General features: G+C 36.7%; 1 protein-coding gene across 1 annotated transcript; it reads left to right on the top strand.

Moving 5' to 3' along the window:
- Positions 1-12,259: 12,259 nt before the first annotated feature.
- LOC123791139 (olfactory receptor 14K1-like) lies at positions 12,260-13,204 on the top strand. Its single transcript, XM_045795780.2, has one exon. It carries the CDS (start codon positions 12,260-12,262, stop codon positions 13,202-13,204), a length of 945 nt encoding a protein of 314 aa, XP_045651736.2.
- Positions 13,205-25,714: the final 12,510 nt, after the last annotated feature.

Raw genomic sequence — 25,714 nt, 5'->3', positions numbered from 1 at the left:
TTTATAGTTTAAATTGCACAGATATTTCATCTCTTTAATTAAATTTATTCCTGAGTGTTTTATTATTTTGATATTATTGTTAACAGAATTGTGTTTCTTTTTTTTCAGATAGTTGGCTTTAGTGAGTAAGGACACAGTGGATATTGGTATGTTGACTTTGCATTTTACAAGTTTGCTGAATTTGTTTATTGTTTCTCACTTTTTTTGTGGAGTCTATGATTTTCTATATGTAAGATCATCTGATCTACACAAAGCGACAATTTTTACTTCAACTTTTCTTATTTGGATAACTTTTATGTAGTTTTCATTCCTAATTTCTTTGGATAGTATTTCCCGCATATGTTAAATGAGAATGGTTAGAGTGAACACTCTTGCCTTAATTCTAATTTTAGAAAAAATGCTTTCAGTCTTTCACAGTTGAGAATAATGGTAGCTCAGAGCTTGCCATATATATATATATATATATATAGTTGTTGTTGTTGTTGTTCCATTGTCTTTATTAATTATTGGCCAATTCATGCTTTTATGTCTGGTGACTTGCATGTGTCTAAAGTGTATAATTGTTCATAGCAGTATGATCCTTTGTATTTCTATGATTTCATTTGTAATGTTTCTTCTTGTATTATGATTTTATATAATCGAGTCCTCTCTTTTTTCTTCATCAGTCTAGCTAAAGCTTTATCAATTTTATTTATCTTTTCAAAAAATAAGCTCTTAGTTTTGTTAACCTTTTCTATTACTTTTCTATTATTTTTTTATGTTTTTTTATTATATTATGTTAGTCACCATACAGTACATCCCTGGTTTCTGATGTCAAGTTCGATGATTCATTAGTTGCATATATATTACTTTTCTATTCTTGATCTCATTTAGTCCTGCCCTTATCTTTGTTATTCTCTTTCTTTTCCAGATTTTGTGCTTAGTTTCCCTTTTTCTCATACCTTGAGGTATAAAGATAGGTTTTTTATGTGATGTCTTTCTTTATTCCTATCTTTCTTTATTCCTTTCTTTATTGCTATAAACTGTTTTCTTAGAACTTCTTTCTTATAGCCAATAGGCTTTGACATATTTTGTTTCCAACTTTATTTGGCTCCATCTCTCACTCCCTCTCTGTATCTCTCTCTCTGTCTTTCTATATCTCCTTCTGTCATTCTGTCTGTCTATTTTTACCTTTTTGAGGAACCTCAATACTGTTCTCCAGAGTGGATGCACTAGTTTGCATTTCCATCAATGGAGTAAGAGGATTCCCCTTCTCCATAACCTTGCCAACATCTGTTGTTTCCTGAGTTGTTAATTATAGCCATTCTGACAGGTGCGAGGTAATATCTCAATACAGTTTTGATTTGTAGTTCCCTAATGGTGAGTGATTTTGAGCATTTTTCCATGTGTCTGTTAGCCATCTGTATGTCTTCTTTGGAAAAATATCTATTCTTGTGTTCTGCCTGTTTCTTACCTGGATTATTTGTTTTCTCAGTGTTGAGTTTGACAAGTTCTTTATAGATCTTGGATACTAGCCCTTTATCTGATAAGACATTGGCAAATATCTTCTCCCATTGAGTATGTTGCCTGTTAGTTTTGTTGACTGTATCCTTCACATGCAGAAGCGTTTTATCATGATGAAGTCCCAATAGTTCATGTTTGCTTTTGTCTCTCTTGCCTCCAGAGATGTGCCCAGTAAGAAGTTGTTGTGGATGAAGTCAAAGAGGTTGCTGCCTGTGTTATCCTTTAGAATTTTGATGGCTTTCTGTCTTACATTTGGGTCTTTCATCCATTATGAATTTATTTTGTGTATGTTTAAGAAAGTGGTTCAGTTTCCTTCTTTTGCATGTTGCTGTACACTTTTCCCAGCACCATTTGTTAAAGAGACTCTCTTTTTTTCCACTGGATATTCTTTTCTGCTTTATTGAAGATTAGTGACCATATATTGTGGATCCATTACTGGGTTTTCTATTCTACTTCATTGATCTTTCTGTCTGTTTCTGTGCCTGTATCATACTGTCCCAATCACTACATCAGTGTAATACAGCTTCAATTCCAGAATCATGATACCTCCAGTTCTGCTTTTCCTTTTCAAGATTACTTTGGCTATTTGGGGTCTTTTGTGTATTGTTGGTGGTATTTTAATAGGGATTGCATTAAATGTGTAGATTGCTTAACATAATATGGACGTTTTAACAATATTTGTGCTTCCAATCCATGATCATGGGTTGTTTTTCCATTTCTTTCTGTCCTCTTAAGTTTCTTTCATCAGTGTTTTATAGTTTTCAGAGTACAAGCCTTTTACCTCCTTGGTGAGGTTTATATCTATGTGTCTGTTGGATTTGGGTGCAATTGTAAATGGGATTAATTCCTTGATTTTCTGCTGCTTCATTATTGGTGTATAGAAATGTAACAGATTTATATAGATTGATTTTGTTCAATCTGCCAATTTACTGAATTTATTTAGCAGTCCTAGCAAATTTATGGTGGAGTCTTTTGGGTTTTCTATGACATGAAGCACTGTGTCATCTGTGAAGGGTCAAAGTTTGACTTCATCCTTGCTGATGTGGATGACTTTGTCTTTTATTTCTTTTTCTTGTCTGATTGCTAAATCTAGGACTTCCAGTATCATGTTAAATAACAGTGGAGAGAGTGAACATACCTGTCTTCTTCCCTATTTTCAAGGAAAATGCTCGGTTTTCCCCCACCAAGGGTGATATTAGCTCTAGGACTTTTGTATATGGTCTTTATGATGTTATGTTCCTTCTATCCCAACTTTGTGAAGGTTTTTATCAAGAATGGATGTTGTACTTTGTCATATTTTTTCTACATCTATTGAGCAGATCACATGATTCTTATCCTTTATTTTATTAATGCTGTGTATCACATTGATTAATTTGTGAATATTGTATGACTCTTGCAGACCAGGAGTAAATCTCTCTTGATCATGGTGAATAATTCCCATAATGTACTGTTGGATACAATTTGCTCCTACTTTGTTAGGATTTCTTCACCCTCAGCTTTGTTTTTCCTTTCTAACAATTCCTTGGTGATTCGAGGTCGTTTCTGGTTCCACACAAATTTAAGGGCTGTTTATTCCAGTTCTTTGAAAAATGTCATTGGTATTTTGATTGGGGTAGCTCTGAAAGTGTAAACTGCTCTGGGTAGCATAGGCATTTTAACTATGTTTATTCTTCCAATCCATCAGCATGGAGTATTTTTCCATCTTTTTGTGTCTTCTTCAATGTCTTTCAAGAGTGATTTGTAGTTTCTAGAATATAGATCCTTTACGTCTCTGGTTAAGTTAATTCCCAGTTAGCGTATGATTTTTGGTGCTATTGTAAATGGAATGGATTCCCTAATTTCTCTTTCTTCAGTCTCATTGTTCATGTATAGAAATGCAACTGATTTCTGAGCATTGATTTTGTATCCCGCCACATTACTGAAATGCTCTACAAATTCCAGTAGTTTGGGGGTGGCGTCTTATGGGTTTTCTATATAGAGCATCATGTCATCTGTGAAGAGAGACATTTTGACTTCTTCTTCACCAATTTGGATAGCTTTTATCCCTTTTTGTTGTCTGATTGCTGTTGCAAGGACTTCTAGTACTATGTTGAATAATAATGGCACCAGATTTCAAGCTATACTACAAAGCTGTGATCACAAAGACAGCATGGTACTGGCAAAAAAAAAAAGACACATAGACCAATGGAACAGAATAGAGACCCCAGAAAAGGACCCTCGGCTCCTTGGGCAACTAATCTTTGACAAAGCAGGATAAAAAACATCCAGTGGAAAAAAGACAGTGTCTGCAAGAAATGGTGCTGGGAAAATTGGACAGCTATATGCAAAAGAATGAAACTTGACCATTCTCTCACACCATACACAAAGATAAACTCCAAATGGTTGAAAGACCTCGATGTGAGACAGGAATTCAACGAAATCCTAGAGGAGAACATAGGCTGCAACCTCTTTGACATCATCAACAGCCACATTTTTCATGACACATCTCCAAAGGCAAGAGAAACAAAAGAAAAAATGAACTTGTGGGACTTCATCAAGATAAAAAGCTTCTGCACAGCCAAGGAAAGAGTCAAAAAAAACTAAGTGGCAGCCCACGGAATGGGAGAAGATAATTGCAAATGACACTACAGATAAAAGACTAGTATCCAAGATCTACAAGGAACTTCTCAAACTCTTAACATGTGAAACAAATAATCAAATCAAAAAATGGGCGGAAGATATGAACAGACACTTTTCCAATGAAGACATACAAATGGCTAACAGACACATGAAAAAAATGTTCAACATCATTAGCCATCAGGGAAATTCAAATCAAAACCACCTTGAGATACCACCTTACACCAGTTAGGATGGCAGAAATTGACAAGGCAGGAAAGAACAAATGTTGGAGAAGATGTAGAGAAAGGGGATCCCTCTTACACTGTTAGTGGGAATGCATGTTGGTACAGCCACTTTGGAAAATAGTGTGCAGGTCCCTTAAAAAGTTAAAAATTGAGCTACCCTATGATCCAGCAATTGCACTACTGGGTATTTACCCCAAAGATACAGATGTAGTGAAGAGAAGGGCCATATGCACTCCAATGTTCATAGCAGTATTGTCCACAATAGCTAAATCGTGGAAGGAGCCAAGATGCCCTTCAGCAGATGACTGGATTACGAAGATGTGGTCCATATATACAATGGAATATTACTCAGCCATCAGAAAAAATGATTACATAGGGGCGCCTGGGTGGCACAGCGGTTAAGCGTCTGCCTTCGGCTCAGGGCGTGATCCCGGCGTTATGGGATCGAGCCCCACATCAGGCTCCTCTGCTATGAGCCTGCTTCTTCCTCTCCCACTCCCCCCGCTTGTGTTCCCTCTCTAGCTGGCTGTCTCTATCCTGTCGAATAAATAAATAAAATCTTTAAAAAAAAAAAGAAAGAAAAAATGAGTACACAATATTTGCAGCAACATGGACGGGACTGGAGGAGATAATGCTAAGTGAAATAGGTCAAGCAGAGAAAGACAATTATCATATGGTTTCACTCATTTATGGAACATAAGAAGTAGGAAGATCAGTAGGAGAGGAAAGGGAAGAAGAAAGAGGGGGTAAACAGAAGGGGGAATGAACCATGAGAGACTGTGGACTCTGAGAAACAAACTGAGGGCTTCAGAGGGGAGGGAGTGGGAGATTCCGATAGGCCAGTGATGGGTATTAAGGAGGGCACATATTGCATGGTGCACTGGGTGTTACATGCAGATAATGAATCATGGAACATTGCATCAAAAACTGGGGTTGTAATGTATGGTGACTACTATAACAAAATAAAAATTTAAAAAAAAGGATTTCTTCACCCTTGTTCATCAGGGATATTGGCCTATAATGCTCTTTTACAGTAGGGTATTTTTCTGGTTTTGGAATCAAGGTAGTACTGACCTCATAGAATGATTTTGGATTTTTTTTTCCTTAAAATTTTCCTTAATTTTCTTAAATTCCACATATGAGTGAAATTTCATGATATTTGTCTTTCTCTGACTGACTTACTTTCCTTAGCACAATATTTCTAACTCCATCCAAATTGTTGCAAATGCCAAGGTTGAATTCTTGACATTATTATGGCTAAATAATCTTTCATTGTATGTACATATACCACATCTTTATTTATCAATCAATGGGATATTTCCATAATTTGTCTATTGAAGATAATTGCTGCTATAAGCACCACAGTGTGTGTCTATTTTAATTAGTAGTTTTGTATTCTTTGTTTAAATACCTTGTAATTAATTGCTGGATGATAGGGTAATTCTAATTTTTATTTATTTATTTTTTTATTTTTTGCTTTTTGGGGAACCATCATACTGTTTTATAGAATGGTAACATCAGTTTGTATTCCTATCAAAAGTGTAAGAGGGCTCCCGTTTTCTTCATGTCTTGTGTTGCTGATTTTAGCCATTCTGACAGGTATGAGGTGGTATCTCATTGTAGTTTTTATTTATATTTCCCTGATGGTGAGTGGTATTGACCATCTTTTCGTATGGCTATTGGTCATCTGGATGTCTTCTTTAGAAAAATGTCTATACATATCTTCTGCCCATTCTTTACTGGATTATTCATGTTTTGGGTGTTGGGTTTTGTAAGTTCTTAATATATTTTTTATGCTGACTCTTGATCAGATTTGAAATTTGCAAATATCTTCCTCTCAGTAAGTTGCCTTTTAGTTTTTTAAATTTTTTTCCTTCACTGTATGGTAGCTTTTTAATTTGATGAAGTCTCAATTAATATCCACATACTTGTGAATTTTCCAATTTTTCTCTTTTTGTTTTATCCTATAGATCTGAAAAAAGAAGAAATTATTATCCTCCATCTTTTTACAACATTGTACTGAATATTATAGTTAATTAAATCAGGCAAACAAAAACAAAAACAAAACATAGGAAATGAAGAAGTAAGGAGTTATTGACAGACAAAATATGACCAGAAAAATCTTAAGGACTTTACACAAAAAACAACCAAAACTTGTTATGTCAAAAAATGATTCATAATAATATTAGAATATTTTGTTCATTTATATTATATTATGTGTTTATTTGTATCCTCAGAAATTTCACATGTTAATTCCCAACTACCAGAACATCAGAAAGTGACCATATTTGGAAGTAAGGCTTTTAAGGAATAATTAACTTAAAATGGGGACATGTGGGTGCCCTAATCTAATCTGATTACTGTTCTTTTTTTTTTTTAATATTTTATGTATTTGTTTGAGAAAGAGAACAGGCTGGGAGGAAGGGCAGAGGGAGAGGGAAATCCAGGCTCCCCATGAACAGGGAGACCAATAAAGGACTTGATCCCAGGACCTGAGCCAAAGGCAGAGTCTTAACTGACTGAGCCACCCAGGTACCCCTGATTACTGTTCTTATAAGAAGAGAATAGGACACACAGAGTGACACAATGGGCACTGGTGCATAGAGGGATGACCATTTGAAGAGATAGCAAGAGGGCAGCCATAAGAAAATAAAAGAGAGATAACTCAGAAGAAATAACTCGGCCCAGACCTTAATCTTAAACTTTTCAACTCCAGAACTGTGTGAAAATAATTTCTGTTGTTTAAATAACACAGTCTGTGACATTTCCGTATGGCACCAGTGGCTGACTAATAGAGTTTGGCTCTGAAAATGCAGTATTTAGGGATGAATTTAACAAAATATGTAATTGAATCATGTCCTCAAAGCGTAAAACTTGCTAAAAGAATTTTTTAAAAGATTTTATTTATTTATTTGACAGAGAGAGAGACAGCCAGCAAGAGAGGGAACACAAGCAGGGGGAGTGGGAGAGGAAGAAGCAGGCTCCCAGCGGAGGAGCCTGATGTGGGGCTTGATCCCAGAACTCCAGGATCATGCCCTGAGCTTGAAGACAGAAGCTTAATGACTGAGTCATCCAGGCGCCCCAAGAATTTTTAAAATTCCTTTAAAACTGAAGAAATATACCACCTCCGTTGCTCACTGTGCTCAATGTTGTTTGCATAACAATGTTCTCTACATTCAGCTAGATTAAATTCCAATCAAATTTTTCCAAGTTATTTTGAAATTTCTCAAATGATTCAAAAGTTAATATAGTGATCGTCCATGTGTGGGATGTCTTATGGTATTGCTAAAGGAGCAATTTTCCTCAGAAAATGGTGAGGATAAGGATAAAGATATAATCCTAACAAATCCATGATGAATGCTATGGTTTTCATAAGAGAATCCTAGATGGTAGAAACCAGATACAGGAAAATTGGAGATTGTGTCATCCAGGATAACTAGGGAGGCAATAATTTAGAACAAACATTAAACAAATGAATAAATAATTGTGCATTTTCTAGAAGATAAGGGGAATATCACAGGATCAGATTCTGAAAATAGATGCCACTTTATCCCAACAATAAAGAAGATCCTGCTGATTTTTATTATGATGCTGGCCCTAAGAGGAGCCTTGACTATTACATGCTCGTAGGATGTCACTGACATTATTTCATAGCTGCTAAAGATGTTACAAAATACAAGGGCTTTTTTTTTTGGGGGGGGGGGGTCCTGTTATCTTTAATCAGTGAGAACTTGAAGGAAAGTTACCTCACTGGAGTCTGGCTTAAATCCAGGGAGAGAGTAAAGGAAATATCAATAGGACATTTGGTGGCTTGAGGGCTTAAAAACCATATTACTAATATGAAAGTCAGAGTAGTATGTCTCTTTGTGATTCTCATTATTGCAACTTAACTGAAATTATTAGACTCAATTTAAAGATTAGTGGATGCAGACCTAAATGTAAATTGTTATGTGCTTTAGAGCAAATTAATGTATTTGAATTCAATGGCCACAAATATATAATGAATAATTAAAGGGATGCTGCATGGCTTATTCTAATGAGATCCAGTGAGACCTCATCCTTTATCTCACTGGAAAAAGGACAGTAGTGTCAACTCTCAAATCAGAGATGGGAGATGAAGGCAGTGTCTCAAAGGCTTTAGAATCTGAAAAATGAAATTTAGGCCCATCTGAAAGTCTGACATCCTGGGAGAATCCCATGTACTTTATAAAGGTCCATTTGAATCTGTGTTAAGAGCCTTGCCCTTTATTAGAGAAAGAGTTGCCAGAGGCATACAACATTAAGGACACTTTTTCCTCTTAGAACTTGGAGATGGCCACATACTGGCATGTACGTGTCAGAGAAGCTCCATCAAAATCATTGTGAGTTTGGTGGGAAGGGGGATACATGAAACAAGAACCTGGAGGCATATGGGAAAGTTATTTGCAGTTTCCTGGCTCTTCTTATGACTTGAAAACAAGACTCTGTTTTTAACAAATAGTGTAAAAAGAAACCCCAAATTACTTATTTTATTTTTATTTCATTTTTATTTTATTTTATTTTTACTTGTTTCTCTGCTAAAATTACTTTGAAACTCTTCTCATCAGTCTTTTTCTGAAAATGCTATTCTTATTTTTAAGTATTTATTCAAATTCCAGTTAGTTAACATACAGTGCAATATATATAATTATATATATAATGTACAGTATATATGCATATATATGTATATACTATACACATCAGTGTATAGATAGATAGATCAGTGTAGTAATAGTTGGATGTACAACATAGTATTCAACACTCGGATAAAATATCTGGTGCTCATCACAAGTGCACTTCTTAACCCCATCACCTATTTCATTTTCCCATCTGCCTCCCTCTGGTAACCCTCAGCTTGTTCTGTGTAGTTAGGAGTCTCTCTCTTTCTCCTTTGTTCATTTGTTTTCTTTCTTAAATTTCACACATGAATGAAGTCATATGGTGTTTGTCTTTCATTGGTTGGCTTATTTTGCTTAGCATTATACTCTCTAGATCATCCATGTTGTTGTAATGACAAGATTTCATTCTCTTTTATAGCTGAATAATATTCCATTATATATATCTATAACTATAGATATAAAATGTCAAATTCCTTTTAACCTCTATGACAGCATCTATTCTCTGTCATTTATTCAATTTTACATTATTAAATGAATACCTTTCAAAACAAAATATGATATCAAAATAATTAAAAATCCAATTTTTATAAGTGGTCTTGTTAGACAGGGAATTCCTGGCCTAAAGTCCATGGGAGTGATAGAAATATTTGTTTTGTCTATTAGATATGTGAAAGTATTTGATATTGGGGCACCTGAGTAGCTCAACTGCTTGAGTGTCTGACTCTTGATTTCAGCTCAGGTTATGATTTCAGGGTGCTGGATCAAGCCCTACATAGACTCCATGCTCAGTGGGGAGTCTGCTGGAGATTCTTTCTCTCTCCCACTCTGTCCCTAACCCCACCTGCACTCTCTCTCTCTCAAATAAACAAATATTTAACAAATAAAATTAAAATTATATGATATTTGTATGCATGTATTTATACATCAAAATATGACTTTATATCTCATTAACACAGTAATTATTTGTAAATAGGTGGTTTCAAAGTACTGTTTACTATAAGATGAAAAACATTAACTTTTTTTGGTTTTATACATTTAACTTAATCAATAGAAACATAATATTAAACTATAGGAAAGTTCATATTAAATATTAATTATTGTTTTTGATTATGGAAAATATTAATAATTGTGCCTGATTGCAAAACCAGTAGGGCTGACTTTCAGATGTTAAAATAAATATTAGTTTTATTAATAAGAAATTATATCCACATGTGAGACAAAGACTGCACTGGTCAAACTATATGTATATGTTTCTTTTGCACTTCTCAGAATTACAGATGAATAGGAGTTCATCGAAATGGAACTGGAAAGCAGCAGAAACTATATCACACTGAAAGTAGCAGAAACTGCATTAAGCATCAATAGTAAGTCTGCACCTACTTTTCCAGGTGGAAAGCAGGAACATCAGAGTAGGCACAAAGGAACCTTCAATCTGGCTCACTGTCACATAGAGAAGGAACAAATCCTGCTCTTGTTCCAGTGCATAAACATTGTGTTGACACTGGATTACTCAGATAATTAAGGCACTGGAATTAAAATGATGGAAAGGCTTTCCATAGGTAGATAAGCCTAAGTAGGATAATGCTTATCATTTCCCACTATCTTTAGCTTTCAAGAGAAACTCCATGTCATGGGGTGTAAATCTGATAATTGGGAAGATGAATGGTAACGCAGGAGAGATGGGCTCGGGGACAGGGACTTCTCAAAAGTCTGATTGAGAACAGGGAAAAGCTGATGGGAAAGATTCTAAGGGTGGAGGAAACATTTCTACAGTTAGTACTCAATTAGAAACTTGTGCATCAAAGGCTGACTTTCACTTATAGAGGTTAAGGAGAATTATTATTATATTTTGTTCTCTTAAATTAGAGTGTTCACTGAAAAAGCTACACATACTGTGAGGGGTTGAAAGATGCTGCATGGAGACTTGAAGTTGTCACTGAAATGATGCTAAAGTACAATGGAAGGGTGATGGGTATTAAGGAGAGTACGTGTTGTGATGAGCACTGGGTGATATACGGAACTAATGAATCATTGAGCACTACATCAAAAACTAATGATGTACCCTATGTTGGTTAATTGGACATAATAATAAATAAAATAAATAAAGATAAGGATGATCTAAGGGACAAAAATATGACCACAGATCTCCCCCATGGGGTCTGTGAGTGATCATGGAAAACAGTGATGAAATAAAATTTCATTTGGCAAAACTGAAAAAAAAAAAAAGTCCTGTGTGAAACTAAAATGGTGGGACATTTTGTTTTTCTCACTAGGTATAGTTGTCATCTCTAATATTTGCTTGTTCTTGGTATTAATTAAATCCTTGCTACTGTTGCATGCTAAAAATCTGCCTTATAGTCTTAAATTTTGTTCTTCTCATGAGAAAATAGTACTTTACATTTTTAAGTCAAATTGGCAAAATTACCAGGGTACCTGACTGTTTTGCTTTTAATAAATATCTGCACAAAAAGAATAGCAAATAATATTGATGATATTTTCTTTTTTAATATTTTATTTATTTATTTATTTATTTATTTATTTATTTATTTGAGAGAGAAAGAGAGAGAGAGCCTGTAATAGAGCATGAATGACGTAGAGGGTCAAAGGGAGAAGGAGAAGCAGACTCCCTGCCAAGGAGGTAGCCCTACTCCTGACTAGACACCAGGACCCTGAGATCATGACCTGAGCTGAAGTCTGATGCTTAACCAACTGAGCCACCCAGGCACCCCATTGATGATATTTTCACCAAAAAATAGGTTTTTAATGAAAACATGGGATAAACCTTAATTTCCTTCATTGAAAAGTGGGTAATATATTAGAATATCAACTAACATTAATGATTATTTAAACAGTTTGCAATATTCTACAAACTGAAAATTTATCCATGACTTCTAACCCACATCAACATTTACATCAATTAAAATGTTTATGCATAACCAATATGCATTCTACTAGAATTAGAATTATGTAGCCAATTGTGCAATTCTTACTGAAATAAATTTACTCAAAAATTATTTCAAGTATTGAGTTAGGGAGGGAAGTGGAATGATTTTCATCTTTCACAATGAGTTTAAGTCCAGTTATATTGGACTGTTTTGCTTACAGCTGTTTTATACCTGAGTAAACTGTAAATATAGATATTTTGGTATTTTAAATTTTCCATCGATCCCATGATGCTAAAGTATACATGTGTTTATATTAAAGAAGTAAATAACATTTTGTTATATTAATATAACTTTTCTTCTGTATTCAATAGGTGGCTTTTCATTTTAAAATATGATGAATCAAACACTAACGATGGAATTCCTGCTTCTGAGATTCACCGAGAGCCGTGTGCTGTTGAGGGTACATGCCGTGCTCTTCTTACTGATCTACCTAGTGGCCATAGTGGAGAATTTAATTATCATCCTCCTCACAATTCTTGACCAACGCCTCCACACTCCAATGTACTTCTTCCTAAGGCACTTATCCTTCTTAGATATGTGTCTCATTTCTGCCACAGTCCCCAAATCCATCCTCAACTGCATCACCTTCACCAACTCCATCTCTTTTCTGGGATGTGTGTTACAGGTCTTCCTTGTGATACTAATGTCTGGGTCCGAGATTGGCATTCTCACTGCAATGTCCTACGACCGCTATATTGCCATCTGTCGCCCTCTGCATTATGAAGCTGTTATGAGCAAAGAGGTCTGTGTCCAGCTGGTGTTAGTCTCCTGGCTCAGTGGAGGGGTCTTTGGAATCTTGTACTCAGCTGGGACGTTCTCTTTAAATTTTTGTGGGTCCACGAAGATACATCAGTTATTTTGTGATGTGCCTGCCCTACTGAAGCTCACTTGTTCTGTGAAACATGCAACTATTAATGTCAGTGTGGCCATTGGGGTCTGTTACGGATTTTCATGTTTAGTTTGCATTGTGGTCTCTTATGTATATATTTTCTCCACTGTATTAAAGATCCCAACCAGGCAGAAGCAGTGCAAAGCCTTTTCCACCTGCTTGCCTCATCTCATTGTGGTGAGTACGTTCCTTCTAACAGGTGCTATTGCTTATTTAAAGCCAACCTCTGATGAGCCTTCTCTTCCTGACTTGTTAATGTCTATGTTCTATTCTGTGGTACCCCCCACCTTGAACCCTGTTATCTACTGTCTGAAGAGCAAAGATATTAAATCAGCTCTTTGTAAAATCCTATGGAAGGTTAAAAGGAGCGGACTAATAGAAAGATGACTCAAATTGATGTGGGAAGTAGGGATTTTTTTTAAATTTTTTAAAATGTTTTATTTTTTATTACATTATGTTAGTCACCATACAGTACATCCCTGGTTTCTGATGTAAGGTTCGATGATTCATTAGTTGCGTATAACAGTAAGGAGGGCACATATTGCATGGTGAACTGGGATTTTCTTTTTTATTCCACAATTAACTAGCTGTTTGAAATTATCTGTACTGGAGATCAATATACCATGAAGATCTCAGGTTGTCAGGTTTGTTGCTGTTCTTGTTTTTGTTGTTGTTATTTTTCATCTCAAGGAGAGAGATGGAGCGTGAGCAGGGGAAGTTCAGAGGGAGTGGGAGAAGCAGATTCCAGACTGAGCAGGGAGCCAGACACAGGGCTTGATCCCATGACTCCAGGATCATGATCTGAGGGAAAGGCATATGCTTAAGCAACTGAGCCACTCAGATGCCCCCCGATTGTCAGTTATAATATAAATTAATCTTCTCTTATACTCTTTCACTTTGTATCTTACTTAGATAGAAATCGTGAAGGTTTTTCTCATCCTTCTTCAGTGATTTGGACTCCTGTGCTGAGCTACATATACATGAGATTTACATGAGGATTTAATTCCTCCGAAACTATCCTCTAGGATTTTTCATTTAAATCATTTTTTAATATCATAGATTTTGCATCTATGTTTTATTTATTCCACTTTATAGCATTTGCTTTTCAATATATGATGGGAATTTGATTGATTGATTGATTGATTGATTGATTGATTTTTAAGTAGGTTCCACACCTGGTGTGGAGCCCAGTATAGGGCTTGACCTCAGGACTGAGCTGAGATCCAGATCCAGGATGCTTAAAGAACTGAGCTATGCATCCACCCTGAAAATTTGATTTTAATATAAAATAATTTTGACTAAATTTTGCATTTTAAGAAAATACTCAATTTACTCACAAGTTTCAGTAATTTGACTAATATATGCTTGATGATGAATGTTATAAAATTATTCATATGTTTAAGAAGACAATTCTCCTGCATCTTTGTTTCTTTTGATGAAAATCATATTTCTCATACTCAGATATTTTTTATCTTTATATAAATTAACTTTTACCTAATGTGTTGATGCTAGATATTAGGTTAATTGTTTTTTAAAATGTTGGAATTTATAAAAATAGTATCTGTCACTTTTTTTCTCATTGTGATAAATCCCACATCCACTTTTTCCAGATTTCAGTATCATATAGCATTTCAAATGGCCTAAATGCTTAAATTTATTTTTATTTTTCTTTTGCTGCAGAAAACTGTCTTGTCATTTTTATTCTTCTCACTGCTTCCTCCACATACTCTTTATTAAAATAAAAATTAATATTTGTGGATTACCTTCACAATATCAGACATGTCTTTGTATGCCTTTTCTAATAATGCTTCTAACCAATGTGAAGTGACATGAATATAGTTAAACATGGAAAACAGAGACTGAGGGAAAATGGTAGCATGTTTTCAGCTATATGGCTCATAACATAGAGACATAAAAAAATACCTTGCTTGTCTATAGCAATACCTTTCAAGTTCTGTAGACTCATCATTGCATTTCTGAAGCTTTTTATTACCCTCCTCATGAAATATCCTGTCTGAATTATACCCATATTTCAAAGTCTAGCTTAAATAAGGTCTTGATATAGAGCACTATGAGAGCTCTTAATTGCACATTTCCCAATCTCTAAATCTTGTATGTAGTTGGTGAAAATGGTTTGTATATCTCTTCTAGTGAGACTAATACATATAGTTGATAAAAAACATATATCACTTTGATAAGCAAAGTGCTTTAACACACAGCAACTGTTTTAAGTGATGCCTATGTGAAAAGTCCGTACATAAATAAACTTTGATTTATTTTTATAGTCCAAATCATAGTTCTGATCATATAATAGTTACACCATAACTTCTCCTTTAACATACTTTTGATATCAATTCATTTATATTCTTTTCAGTTGCACCACAAATTTAATTACATATTTTTTAGGAAAATAAAACATTACATTAAATAAATATATCAGTTTTGAATGAACACCGATTATAAAAGCATTGGGATATGAAACAAAAGTTTATCTTAGAATTTAGGACATGAAATAATGAGTAAATGTTTAAGAGAAGTCATAAAGAGTAGATCCTACATTATGCAATTATACATATACAGACACATGAATACAACCCATTTTCAACTGGGGTAAAACAGAGTTAATGAGTAGTATAATGAAGTAGAACTGAGACGATTTCTTATGTTTTATATTCAACGCAAAGAGACCTTAACAAGTCATGCATCCTTTGCTAATGTAGTGTTCCAATAATAGAGTTTATTACATTGACATTTTTTTCTATGAAATCCTTTCTCTATCAGCTTGGTCCTCCTTTGCCTACTACATGGAACTTTAAACTTGCAGTATATTTATCATCATCATCATCATCATTTTCTATATACTTTTATGATGTTATATAGTATAATATACTTGAATGCATTAGATGGGGACATGGCACAGCTATTGAGACCATGCAAGCTTTTATGTCACTTCTCTCATGACATCCCAGTCCCTTTCCCCTCAAACTTTGCTATCACAATAATGATTCAGATAAAAATAAATGGGAATATTTTCCCACCTCATTTCAAAAGAAACCCTTTATATCTGGAAAAACATTTTATTCTTCATAAGTTAAAACAGTGTGATGTTTTTTGAAAACTTCTGCAGTTTTTAATAATTGTGTGAAAAAGTCTGAATTTGGTATGGTGTAAACAGATTTATTTATTGTTTTCTGACATATTAAGATATTTATTTAAAAGACCCCACAAGTTGGAAATTGAATCAAATATCCAGTATTAATCATTTAAATGTTTTCCACAGAATGTGGCCTTCCACTGTGAGCAAAATGCGAGAGGATGTTCAATATCGTAAAACAAGTAGGGGATTTAGAAGATTACAAGTAGTTGCCATTTCAAACAAAAAATTTAAGAAACTCATATGTGGGAATAATGATTTGGGACAGTATAACTTGAAGAGCATACCAACAGAAAGGACAAGAAAAGACAGAAAATGCACAGAAGTTTTAAAATGACATATATTGAAAAAATTTAAAAATAGGCTATTTAATTAGAGGTGAAAATTCTGTCAATAGACATAAGTTTTAATGTTAAGTTATCCAGAAATGTGCTATCAAAAAAGGTGCCTATAGACATATGTGACCACTAAGGTGTTGAAATATGGCTAATATGGCTGAGGAACTAAATTCATTAGTTTTGCTTAATTTAAATTTAAAAACTATACTCAGTTCACTAATTGGAACATTAAAAAGTATGTTTGAAGGAAGCTACATATCAGAATCCAAGAAAATAAATGCATTGCATTGCTCTGCAATCGATTGTCTTTAGTTTCACATAAATAAATAAGTGGAATTATGTAGAATGAATGATACGATTTGAATGGTAACTCTGAATATAAAGCACTATTTCAGATGATTCGTTCTGAAGATAAAGGGAGATAGAGTTGTGGATGTTCAAGAGGGTTGAAATATATATATTTTCTAAAAACATAAAATATAAGAGTAAACTGCAAAGCCCATGATCAAGCCAAGCATCATGGTTCCCAAATTAATAATTCTTTTTTTTTATTAATAATGATTTTTTATTATATTATGTTAGTCACCATACAGTACATCCCCGGTTTTCGAGTAAGGCTCGATGATTCATTAGCTGTGTATAACACCCAGTGCACCATGCAATATGTGCCCTCCTTACTACCCATCACCGGTCTATCCCATTCCCCCACCCCCCTCCCCTCTGTAGCCCTCAGTTTGTTTCTCATAGTCCATAGTCTCTCATGTTTCATTCCCCCTTCTGATTACCCCCCTTTCTTTATCCCTTTCTTCCCCTACTGATCATTCTAGTTCTTATGTTACATAGATGAGAGAAATCATATGATAGTTGTCTTTCTCTGCTTGACTTATTTCACTAAGCATTATCTCCTCCAGTGCCGTCCATGTTGTAGCAAATGTTGAGAACTCATTCTTTCTGATTGCTGAGTAATATTCCATTGTATATATGGACCACAACTTCTTTTTTTTTTTTAAAGATTATTTATTTATTTATTTGACAGAGATAGAGACAGCCAGTGAGAGAGGGAACACAAGCAGGGGGAGTGGGAGAGGAAGAAGCAGGCTCATAGCGGAGGAGCCTGATGTGGGGCTCGATCCCAGAACGCCGGGATCAAGCCCTGAGCCGAAGGCAGACGCTTAACCGCTGTGCCACCCAGGCGCCCCATGGACCACAACTTCTTAATCCAGTCATCTGTTGAAGGGCATCTCGGCTCCTTCCATGATTTAGCTATTGTGGACATTGCTGCTATGAACATTGGGGTGCATATGGCCCTTCTCTTCACTACGTCTGTATCTTTGGGGTAAACACCCAGTAGTGCAATGGCTGGATCATAGGGTAGCTCAATTTTTAACTTTTTAAGGGACCTCCACACTGTTTTCCAGAGTGGCTGTACCAACTTGCATTCCCACCAACAATGTAGGAGGGATCCCCTTTCTCCACATCCTCTCCAACAATTGGTGTTTCTTGCCTTGTCTATTTTTGCCATTCTAACTGGCGTAAGGTGGTATCACAGTGTGGTTTTGATTTGAATTTCCTTGATGGCTAATGATTTTGAACATTTTTTCATGTGTCTGTTAGCCATTTGTATGTCTTCATTGGAAAAGTGTCTGTTCATATCTTCTGCCCATTTTTTGATTTGTTTATTTGTTTCTCGTGTATTGAGTTTGAGAAGTTCTTTGTAGATCTTGGATACCAGTCCTTTATCTGTAGTGTCATTTGCAAATATATTCTCCCATTCCGTGGGCTGCCTCTTAGTTTTTCTGACTGTTTCCTTGGATGTGCAGAAACTTTTAATCTTGATGAAGTCCCATAAATTCATTTTATCTTTTGTTTCTCTAGCCTTTGGGGATGTGTCATGAAAAAGGTTGCTTTGGCTGATGTCGTATAGGTTGCTGCCTATGTTCTCCTCTAGAATTTTGATGGATTCCTGTCTCACATTGAGGTCTTTCATCCATTTGGAGTTTATTTTTGTGTATGGTGTGAGATAGTGGTCAAGTTTCATTCTTTTGCATGTAGCTGTCCAATTTTCCCAGCACCATTTATTGAAGAGACTGTCTTTTTCCCACCGGATGTTTTTTCCTGCTTCATCAAATATTAGTTGCCCAAAGAGCTGAGGGTCCATTTCTGGGCTCCCTATTCTGTTCCATTGGTCTATGTGTCTGTTTTTGTGCCAGTACCATGCTGTCTTTGTGATCACAGCTTTGTAGTACAGCTCGAAATCTGGCATTGTGATGCCCCCAGCTTTGTTTTTCCTTTTCAACAGTTCCTTGGAGATTCGGGGTCTTTTCTGGTTCCATACAAATTTAAGGACTATTTGTTCCAGTTCTTTGAAAAACGTTCTCGGTATTTTGATCGGGATAGCATTGAAAGTGTAGATTGCTCTGGGTAGCATGGACATTTTAACTATGTTAATTCTTCCGATCCATGAGCATGGAATATCTTTCCATCTTTTTATGTCTTCCTCAATGTCTTTTAAGAGTGATTTATAGTTTCTAGAATAAAGGTCCTTTACGTCTCTGGTTAAGTTAATTCCAAGGTAACGTATGGTTTTTGGTGCTATTGTAAATGGGATGGATTCCCTGATTTCTCTTTCTTCGTTCTCGTTATTCGTGTACAGAAATGCAACTGATTTCTGAGCATTGATTTTGTATCCCGCCACGTTACGGAATTGCTCTATAACTTCTAATAGTTTGGGAGTGGCTTCTTTTGGGTTTTCCATATAGAGTATCATGTCGTCTGCGAAGAGAGACATTTTGACTTCTTCTTTGCCGATTTGAATACCTTTGATGCCTTTTTGTTGTCTGATTGCTGTTGCAAGGACTTCTAGTACTATGTTGAATAATAGTGGCGAGAGTGGGCATCCTTGTCGTGTTCCTGATCTTAAGGGAAAGGCTTCCAGCTTTTCCCCATTGAGAGTAATATTTGCAGTAGGCTTTTCATAGATGGCTTTTATGAGATTGAGAAATGTACCTTCTATTCCTACACTCTGAAGGGTTTTAATCAGGAAAGGATGCTGTATTTTGTCAAATGCTTTTTCAGCATCGATTGAGAGGATCATATGGTTCTTGAGTCTTTTCTTGTTGATATGATGTATCACGCTGATTGATTTGCGAATATTGAACCACGCTTGCATCCCAGGTATGAATCCCACTTGATCGTGGTGGATAATCCTTTTAATGAACTGTTGGATTCTATTAGCAAGTATCTTGTTGAGGATTTTGGCATCCATATTCATTAGGGAAATCGGTCTGTAATTCTCCTTTTTGAGGGGGTCTTTGCCTGGTTTGGGGATCAAGGTAATATTGGCCTCATAGAATGAGTTTGGTAGCTTTCCTTCTGTTTCTATTTTTTGAAATAGGTTTATAGAATAGGTATTATTTCTTCTTTGAATGTTTGGTAGAATTCCCCAGGAAAACCGTCCGGGCCTGGAGTTTTGTTATTTGGAAGGTTGTTTATCACTGACTCAATCTCTTCATAATTAATTGGCCTGTTTAAGAAATCAATTTCTTCCTTTTTCAATCTTGGTAGTTTATAGGTTTCCAGGAAGGATTCCATCTCTTCCAGATTGCTTAGTTTATTGGCATATAGCTGTTGATAAAAATTTCTAATAATCCTTCCAATTTCAATGGTGTTCGTCGTGACTTCTCCTTTTTCATTCATAATTTTAATAATCTGGGTCCTTTCTCTTTTCTTTTGGATAAGTCTTGCCAGTGGTCTGTCAATTTTATTGATTCTCTCCAAGAACCAGCTTCTAGTCCTGTTGATCTGCTCTAGTGTACTTCTGCTTTCTGCTTGATTGATTTCAGCTTTAATTTTGTTCAACTGCTTCCTTGTGCATGGATTAGGCCTGTCCCTCTGTTGCTGTTCCAGCTTCTTGAGGTGAGAATATAAAAACTGCATTTTAGATTTTTCTATTCTTTTGAGTGAGGCTTGGATGGCTATGTATTTCCCCCTTAGGACTGCCTTTGCAGTATCCCATAGGTTTTGGACTGTTGTATTTTCGTTCTCATTGGTCTCCATAAATTGTTTAATTTGATTTTTGATTTCCTGGTTTATCGAGTCATTCCTGAGCAGGATGGTTCTTAGTCTCCAAGTGTTTGAGTTTCTTCCAAATTTTTCCTTGTGGTTGAGTTCCAATTTCAGAGCGTTGTGGTCTGAGAATATGCAGGGGATAATTTCAATCTTTTGGTATCGGCTGAGACCTGTTTTGTGTCCCAGAACATGGTCTATTCTTGAAAATGTTCCATGGGCATTAGAATAGAATGAGTATTCTTTGGTTCTGGGGTGTAGTGTTCGATATATATCTAAGAGGTCCAAGTCATTGAGTATGGCATTCAAAGGCTTTGATTCTTTGCTTAGTTTTTGCCAGGGTGTTCTGTCTATTTCTGAGAGTGGAGTGTTGACGTCCCCTACTATTAATGTATTTTTATCTATATGTCTCTTTATTCTGGTTAAGAGTTGGCTTGTGTATCTTGCTGCTCCCCTGTTGGGGGCATATATATTTATAATTGTCATATCCACTTGTTGAATACTTCCCTTAAGAATAATATAGTGCCCTTCTGCATCTCTAACTATAGTCTGTAGTTTAAAATCCAATTTATCTGATATGAGAATTGCTACCCCAGCTTTCTTTTGAGGTCCATTTGCGTGAAAGATGGTACTCCATCCCCTTACTCTCAGTCTGAATGCATCTTTGGGTTCGAAATGAGTCTCTTGTAGACAGCAAATGGATGGGTCATTTCTTTTTATCCAATCTGCAACCCTGTGGCGTTTGAAGCCAGAATTTAAACCATTAATGTTCATGCTGAGTACTGAGAGATATGCTTTTAATGCTGCCATGTTGTCAGTAAAGTCTTTGTTTGTATTGGCTGTGACTCTCTGTTTTGTATCACTCTTGGGGCCTTTTTACTTTTATAGAACCCCCCGTAATACCTCCTGTAGGGCTGGTTTCGTGGTTACAAAATTGGTTAGTGACTGTCGATTCTGAAATTTCTTTATTTCTCCATCAATTCTGAATGACAGCCTTGCTGAATAAACGATCCTTGGCTGCATGTTTTTCTCTGAAAGAGCTTTAAAAATGCTCCCCCAACCCTTTCTCTCATTCCAGGTCTGTGTAGACAGGTCTGATGTAATTCTGATGCCTTTGCCTTGGTACGTGAGAAATTTCTTTGCCCTGGCCGCTTTCAATACTGTTTCCTTGGATCTCATATTTGCGAATTGCACTATGACGTGACGTGGTGTAGGTCTGTCATGGTTGAGCTTGGGAGGGGTCCTCTCTGCCTCTTGGACACGAATTTTTGTTTCCCTTGCTAGATTAGGGAAGTTTTCAGCTACAATTTGTTCAAATATCTCTTCTAGACCTCTGTTTTTCTCCACCCCCTCGGGGATGCCGATGATTCTAACATTGGATCGTTTCGTTGAGTCAGTAATCTCCCGTAGCCAACATTCGTGGGCGTGGATTTTTTTAAGACCATCTTCTATTTTTATTTTTTCCTCTATTAACCCATCCTCCAATTCACTAAACCTTTCCTCCGCTTCCGTGACCCTGGCCGTCAGAGCCTCTAGTTTTGCCTGCATTTGGCTCATAGAATTTTTAATTTCTGTCAAATTCGCTCTCATTTCCGCCCTTAGGGATTGTATATTCTCAGTAATATTTTCCTGAATACTTTTTTCAAGTCTACTCATTATCTTGACCATTGTTACTCTGAATTCCATTTCTGATAATTTGGTTACATCCATATCCGTTACTTCTGTGGCAGAGGCCACAGACTCACTGTCTTTTCTTTGCTGGGGGGGGGCTTCTCCTTCTTGTCATTCTGATGAAGAGAGGTTGTGGGGTTTCCAGAGCCCAAAATTATTGACTGGGTCCCAGGCCGTGCCCCTTGTTTTATAGGGATCTTAGAGATGTGGGCTTCTTCTTTAAAGATTTTATTTATTTACTTATCTGAGAGAGGGAGACAGTCAGCAAGAACGAAACAGAAGCAGGGGAGTGAGAGAGGAAGAAGCAGGCTCCCAGCGGAGGAGCCCGATGAGGGACTCCTTTCCGGAACGCTGGGATCACGCCCTAAGCCGAAGACAGGCGCTCAATGACGGCGCCACCCAGGCGCCTCCGGTTGTGGGCTTCTTGATTTTTCAGCCTGCCTTCTGTGTTCTGGGGGAGGGGCCTGCCGCGCCGATACTCAGGCAACCCTGTTTGGTTAGAGTCTCCGTGTCCCCTGCGAGGGAGGATGGGGATGGGCACTCTCTGAGCCGGTATTTCCAGGCTTTTGTTCTCTGGCGGCTTTCCCTGGCGGCCGGCTATGCCTCTTCTGAGGGTCAGAGCAGCAGAGGCTGCATTGTCGCAGAACAGAGGGATTGAGGCCCGTTCTCCACTGATGTTCTGGCCACTTTAACTCTGTTACTGTTGGTGCTGCTCAACCCTGCAGCGTCCTGGGATGTGTGCCCCACACCCGGCGTCCCTGCCCTCACTTCCAGGGCCGGCGCGTCTCTGTCCTTTGTGTTTCTAATGCTGCCAGCCACCGGCCGCCCCACGCGCTCCCGGGTCTCCCGGTCTCAGTCTATGCCCGGTGAGCACACCTCGATTCCGGAGTTTCGTGAGAAGCCTGGTGGCGCGCGCACCCGGTTCAGGGTCTCAGTCTGCTGTTTCGCGGGTGCTGACCGCGAGTCCGCCCGCTCCCTCGTGCAGGTGGCCCGCCAGCCGCCAGCCGCCCCGTGCGCGCTCCAGGAGTTCCCGGTCTCAGTCTGGATCCCGTGAGCACACTGGGATTCCGGTGTTCCGGGAGATGCCTGGTGGCGCGCGCGTTCACGGCTCACCGGTCTCAGTCCGCTCTCTCGCGGGTGCCCTCTGTGAGTCCGCCCGCTCCCCCGTACAGGTGGCTACCGCTTCCCGGAGCCCGAACGCGGTGGCTCCCTCCCCCTTCCGTTTATCTTCCGATATCCGTGCACGGTTTACAGCTCCCCTCTTGGTACCTCAATACTCAGCGCTGGAGATGTTCATTTGTAGAGATCCAGATGCATCATCCTGCGTCTCAGGCTGATTCCGTGGTTATTTAGGCTGGTCTGGTACCTACCAGCTCGACTCAGGGGACCGGCTGAAAAAGGGGTCCCCTACTCCTCCGCCATCTTAACTCTCAATCCTGCCAAATTAATAATTCTAACTAGAAACTTGACTGTATTTGTGACAGATATATGGACTTCAGTGACGTTCATGAGTATAAAATTCATTCCAAATATATGAAAGTATAAAGCTCACCCTTATTAGCTTTTTCACTCTGTTGGCTAAATGTAAATTAAGATTGAGCAAATTACTATAATGTGAATTGATTTCATTTGTTTAATGGATACTGCAAGGAAATAAAAACCCCTTCGTTTCTTTGTGTATGATTTCAAATATCCATTGGAATACAAAATTGTAGAGTAACTCTTTACTTAATTCTTTCCTAATAGAATTTTTGCCCAGATTTGCATTGATGAAAAAGGTATATATACATATGTACATGGAGGATTGGTTTAGACACAGATTACTCCCATCCTGGTGATAACCACCATTTCTGTCCACCCAACAAAGCTCCCCACTTTCTTCTGTACAATGTCAAAAGTGTCCTTTGACAATCAAAACTGAACTTAGTGTGGGAAACCCAGATAGATGAAACAAATTTTATTAACAACTGTGAACCTCACTTTGGCTAAACTGGCTTTGGCTATACCACATTTCATTTATCCATTCATCCATCAATATATAATTAGGTAACATACATGTTTCTATGTCTTGGCTAATGTAAAACTATAGAAATGTAAATGGAGATGCAGATGTCTTTTTGATTTAGTGTTTTAGGTTCCTTTGGATAATACCTAGAATTGGAATTGTTGGATCATTTGATAGTTTTATTTTTAAATCTTGTTGAACTCCATACTGTTTCCATAGTGGCTGCACCAATGTACATTTCCACCAAAAGGGCACAAGCATACCTTTTTCTCCAGATTTTTCACAGCATTGACTATTTCTTATCTTTTTGAAAACAGTCATTCTACCAGGTCTAGTAGATATAGCATTTGTCTTTCAAGGCATGTGATTACTTGTTTAGGGGTTATACGTATCATAAAACGAAATAATTTCAAATTGTTTTGCAGTGTGGTTGCATTGACTTTCACTTCAAGTCATCTTCTATAATAGTTCCTGTGGCTGCAAAGTTTCAGGACCACTTTAAGTTTGGAAATCTTTTAATTTTAACCAATGTAGTGCATTTACATAGACATTTTACCGTGTTTTTAATTTCCATTTGCCTGATGATGAATAATATTGAACATGTTTTTAAATGTTGTGGTTCCCTCTTTTATAAGTTGCCTATTCATGTTTTTTTTTCTTTATTGATTTGTAGAAATATTTAAATAGTTTGAATAAAATGGTGGTTGGTTATGAGTTTTGATTATTATTTTTTATGACTTATTCTTTAAATTGTCTTAATGCTCTCTATAAAGAACAGATGTCCTTAATTTTGTGTGTTGGACTTAGGAAATTTTTCCTTTATGTTTAAACTGTATTTTTATGTCCCATGAAAGGATTATTTTCCTAATCTGAAGTCAGAAAAATATCCGGTTCTACTGTCTTTCAAAACTTACAGTTTTCAATTCAAATTTACATCAATTATCAATCTGGAATTGATCTTTCATGCATCATGTAAGGTAGGCACTACATTTTATTTTAACCATAATGATACAAATATCCAGTGGACACCATGTCTTCTTCGTTTCTGCATTAATTTGTCATTACTCATGTTACATCTCTATATTGTGCACTTTTTGTCCTTTCTTCTGCTTACTTGAAGAAAAGCCAAAGTTTTAAAATGTAATTTTATAAGTCTTCACATCTAAAGAACAAGTTATTCTTTCTTTACCCTAAAATTATTAACTTTCCACATAATTTCTACACAAATTTTCAAATAAGCCTGCTAAGTTTCTGAAAACATAAAGCAAAATTTATTAATTTAAGTATTTATTTATTTATTTATTTATTTATTTATTTATTTATTTATTTATTTAAAATAATCTCTACACCCAACATGGGGCTCATACTCACAACTCTGAGATCCCCTGAGATCAAGAGTCACATGCTTTTAGGACTGAGCTGGCCAGGTGCCCCAAACAGAATTTATTTTTATCTATATTTACATTAAATCTTATACTTGCAGAAACTGGAATATTTGCATTTTCTTTACTAATTGTATTTTTTAAAAGCATTTATTTATTTATTTAATATATATATAGAGAGACAGCCAGCGAGAGAGGGGACACAAGCAGGGGGAGTGGAGAGGAAGAAACAGACTCCCAGCGGAAGGGGCCTGATGTGGGGCTCAATTCCAGGACTCCAGG

Source organism: Ursus americanus, chromosome 5, assembly GCF_024610735.1.
Source record: "Ursus americanus isolate L20-20 chromosome 5, mUrsAme1.1.p, whole genome shotgun sequence".
Classification (NCBI taxonomy): Eukaryota; Metazoa; Chordata; class Mammalia; order Carnivora; family Ursidae; genus Ursus; species Ursus americanus.
Note: the sequence above shows the minus strand (reverse complement) of the source record. Positions and strands in the feature narration are given on the sequence as shown.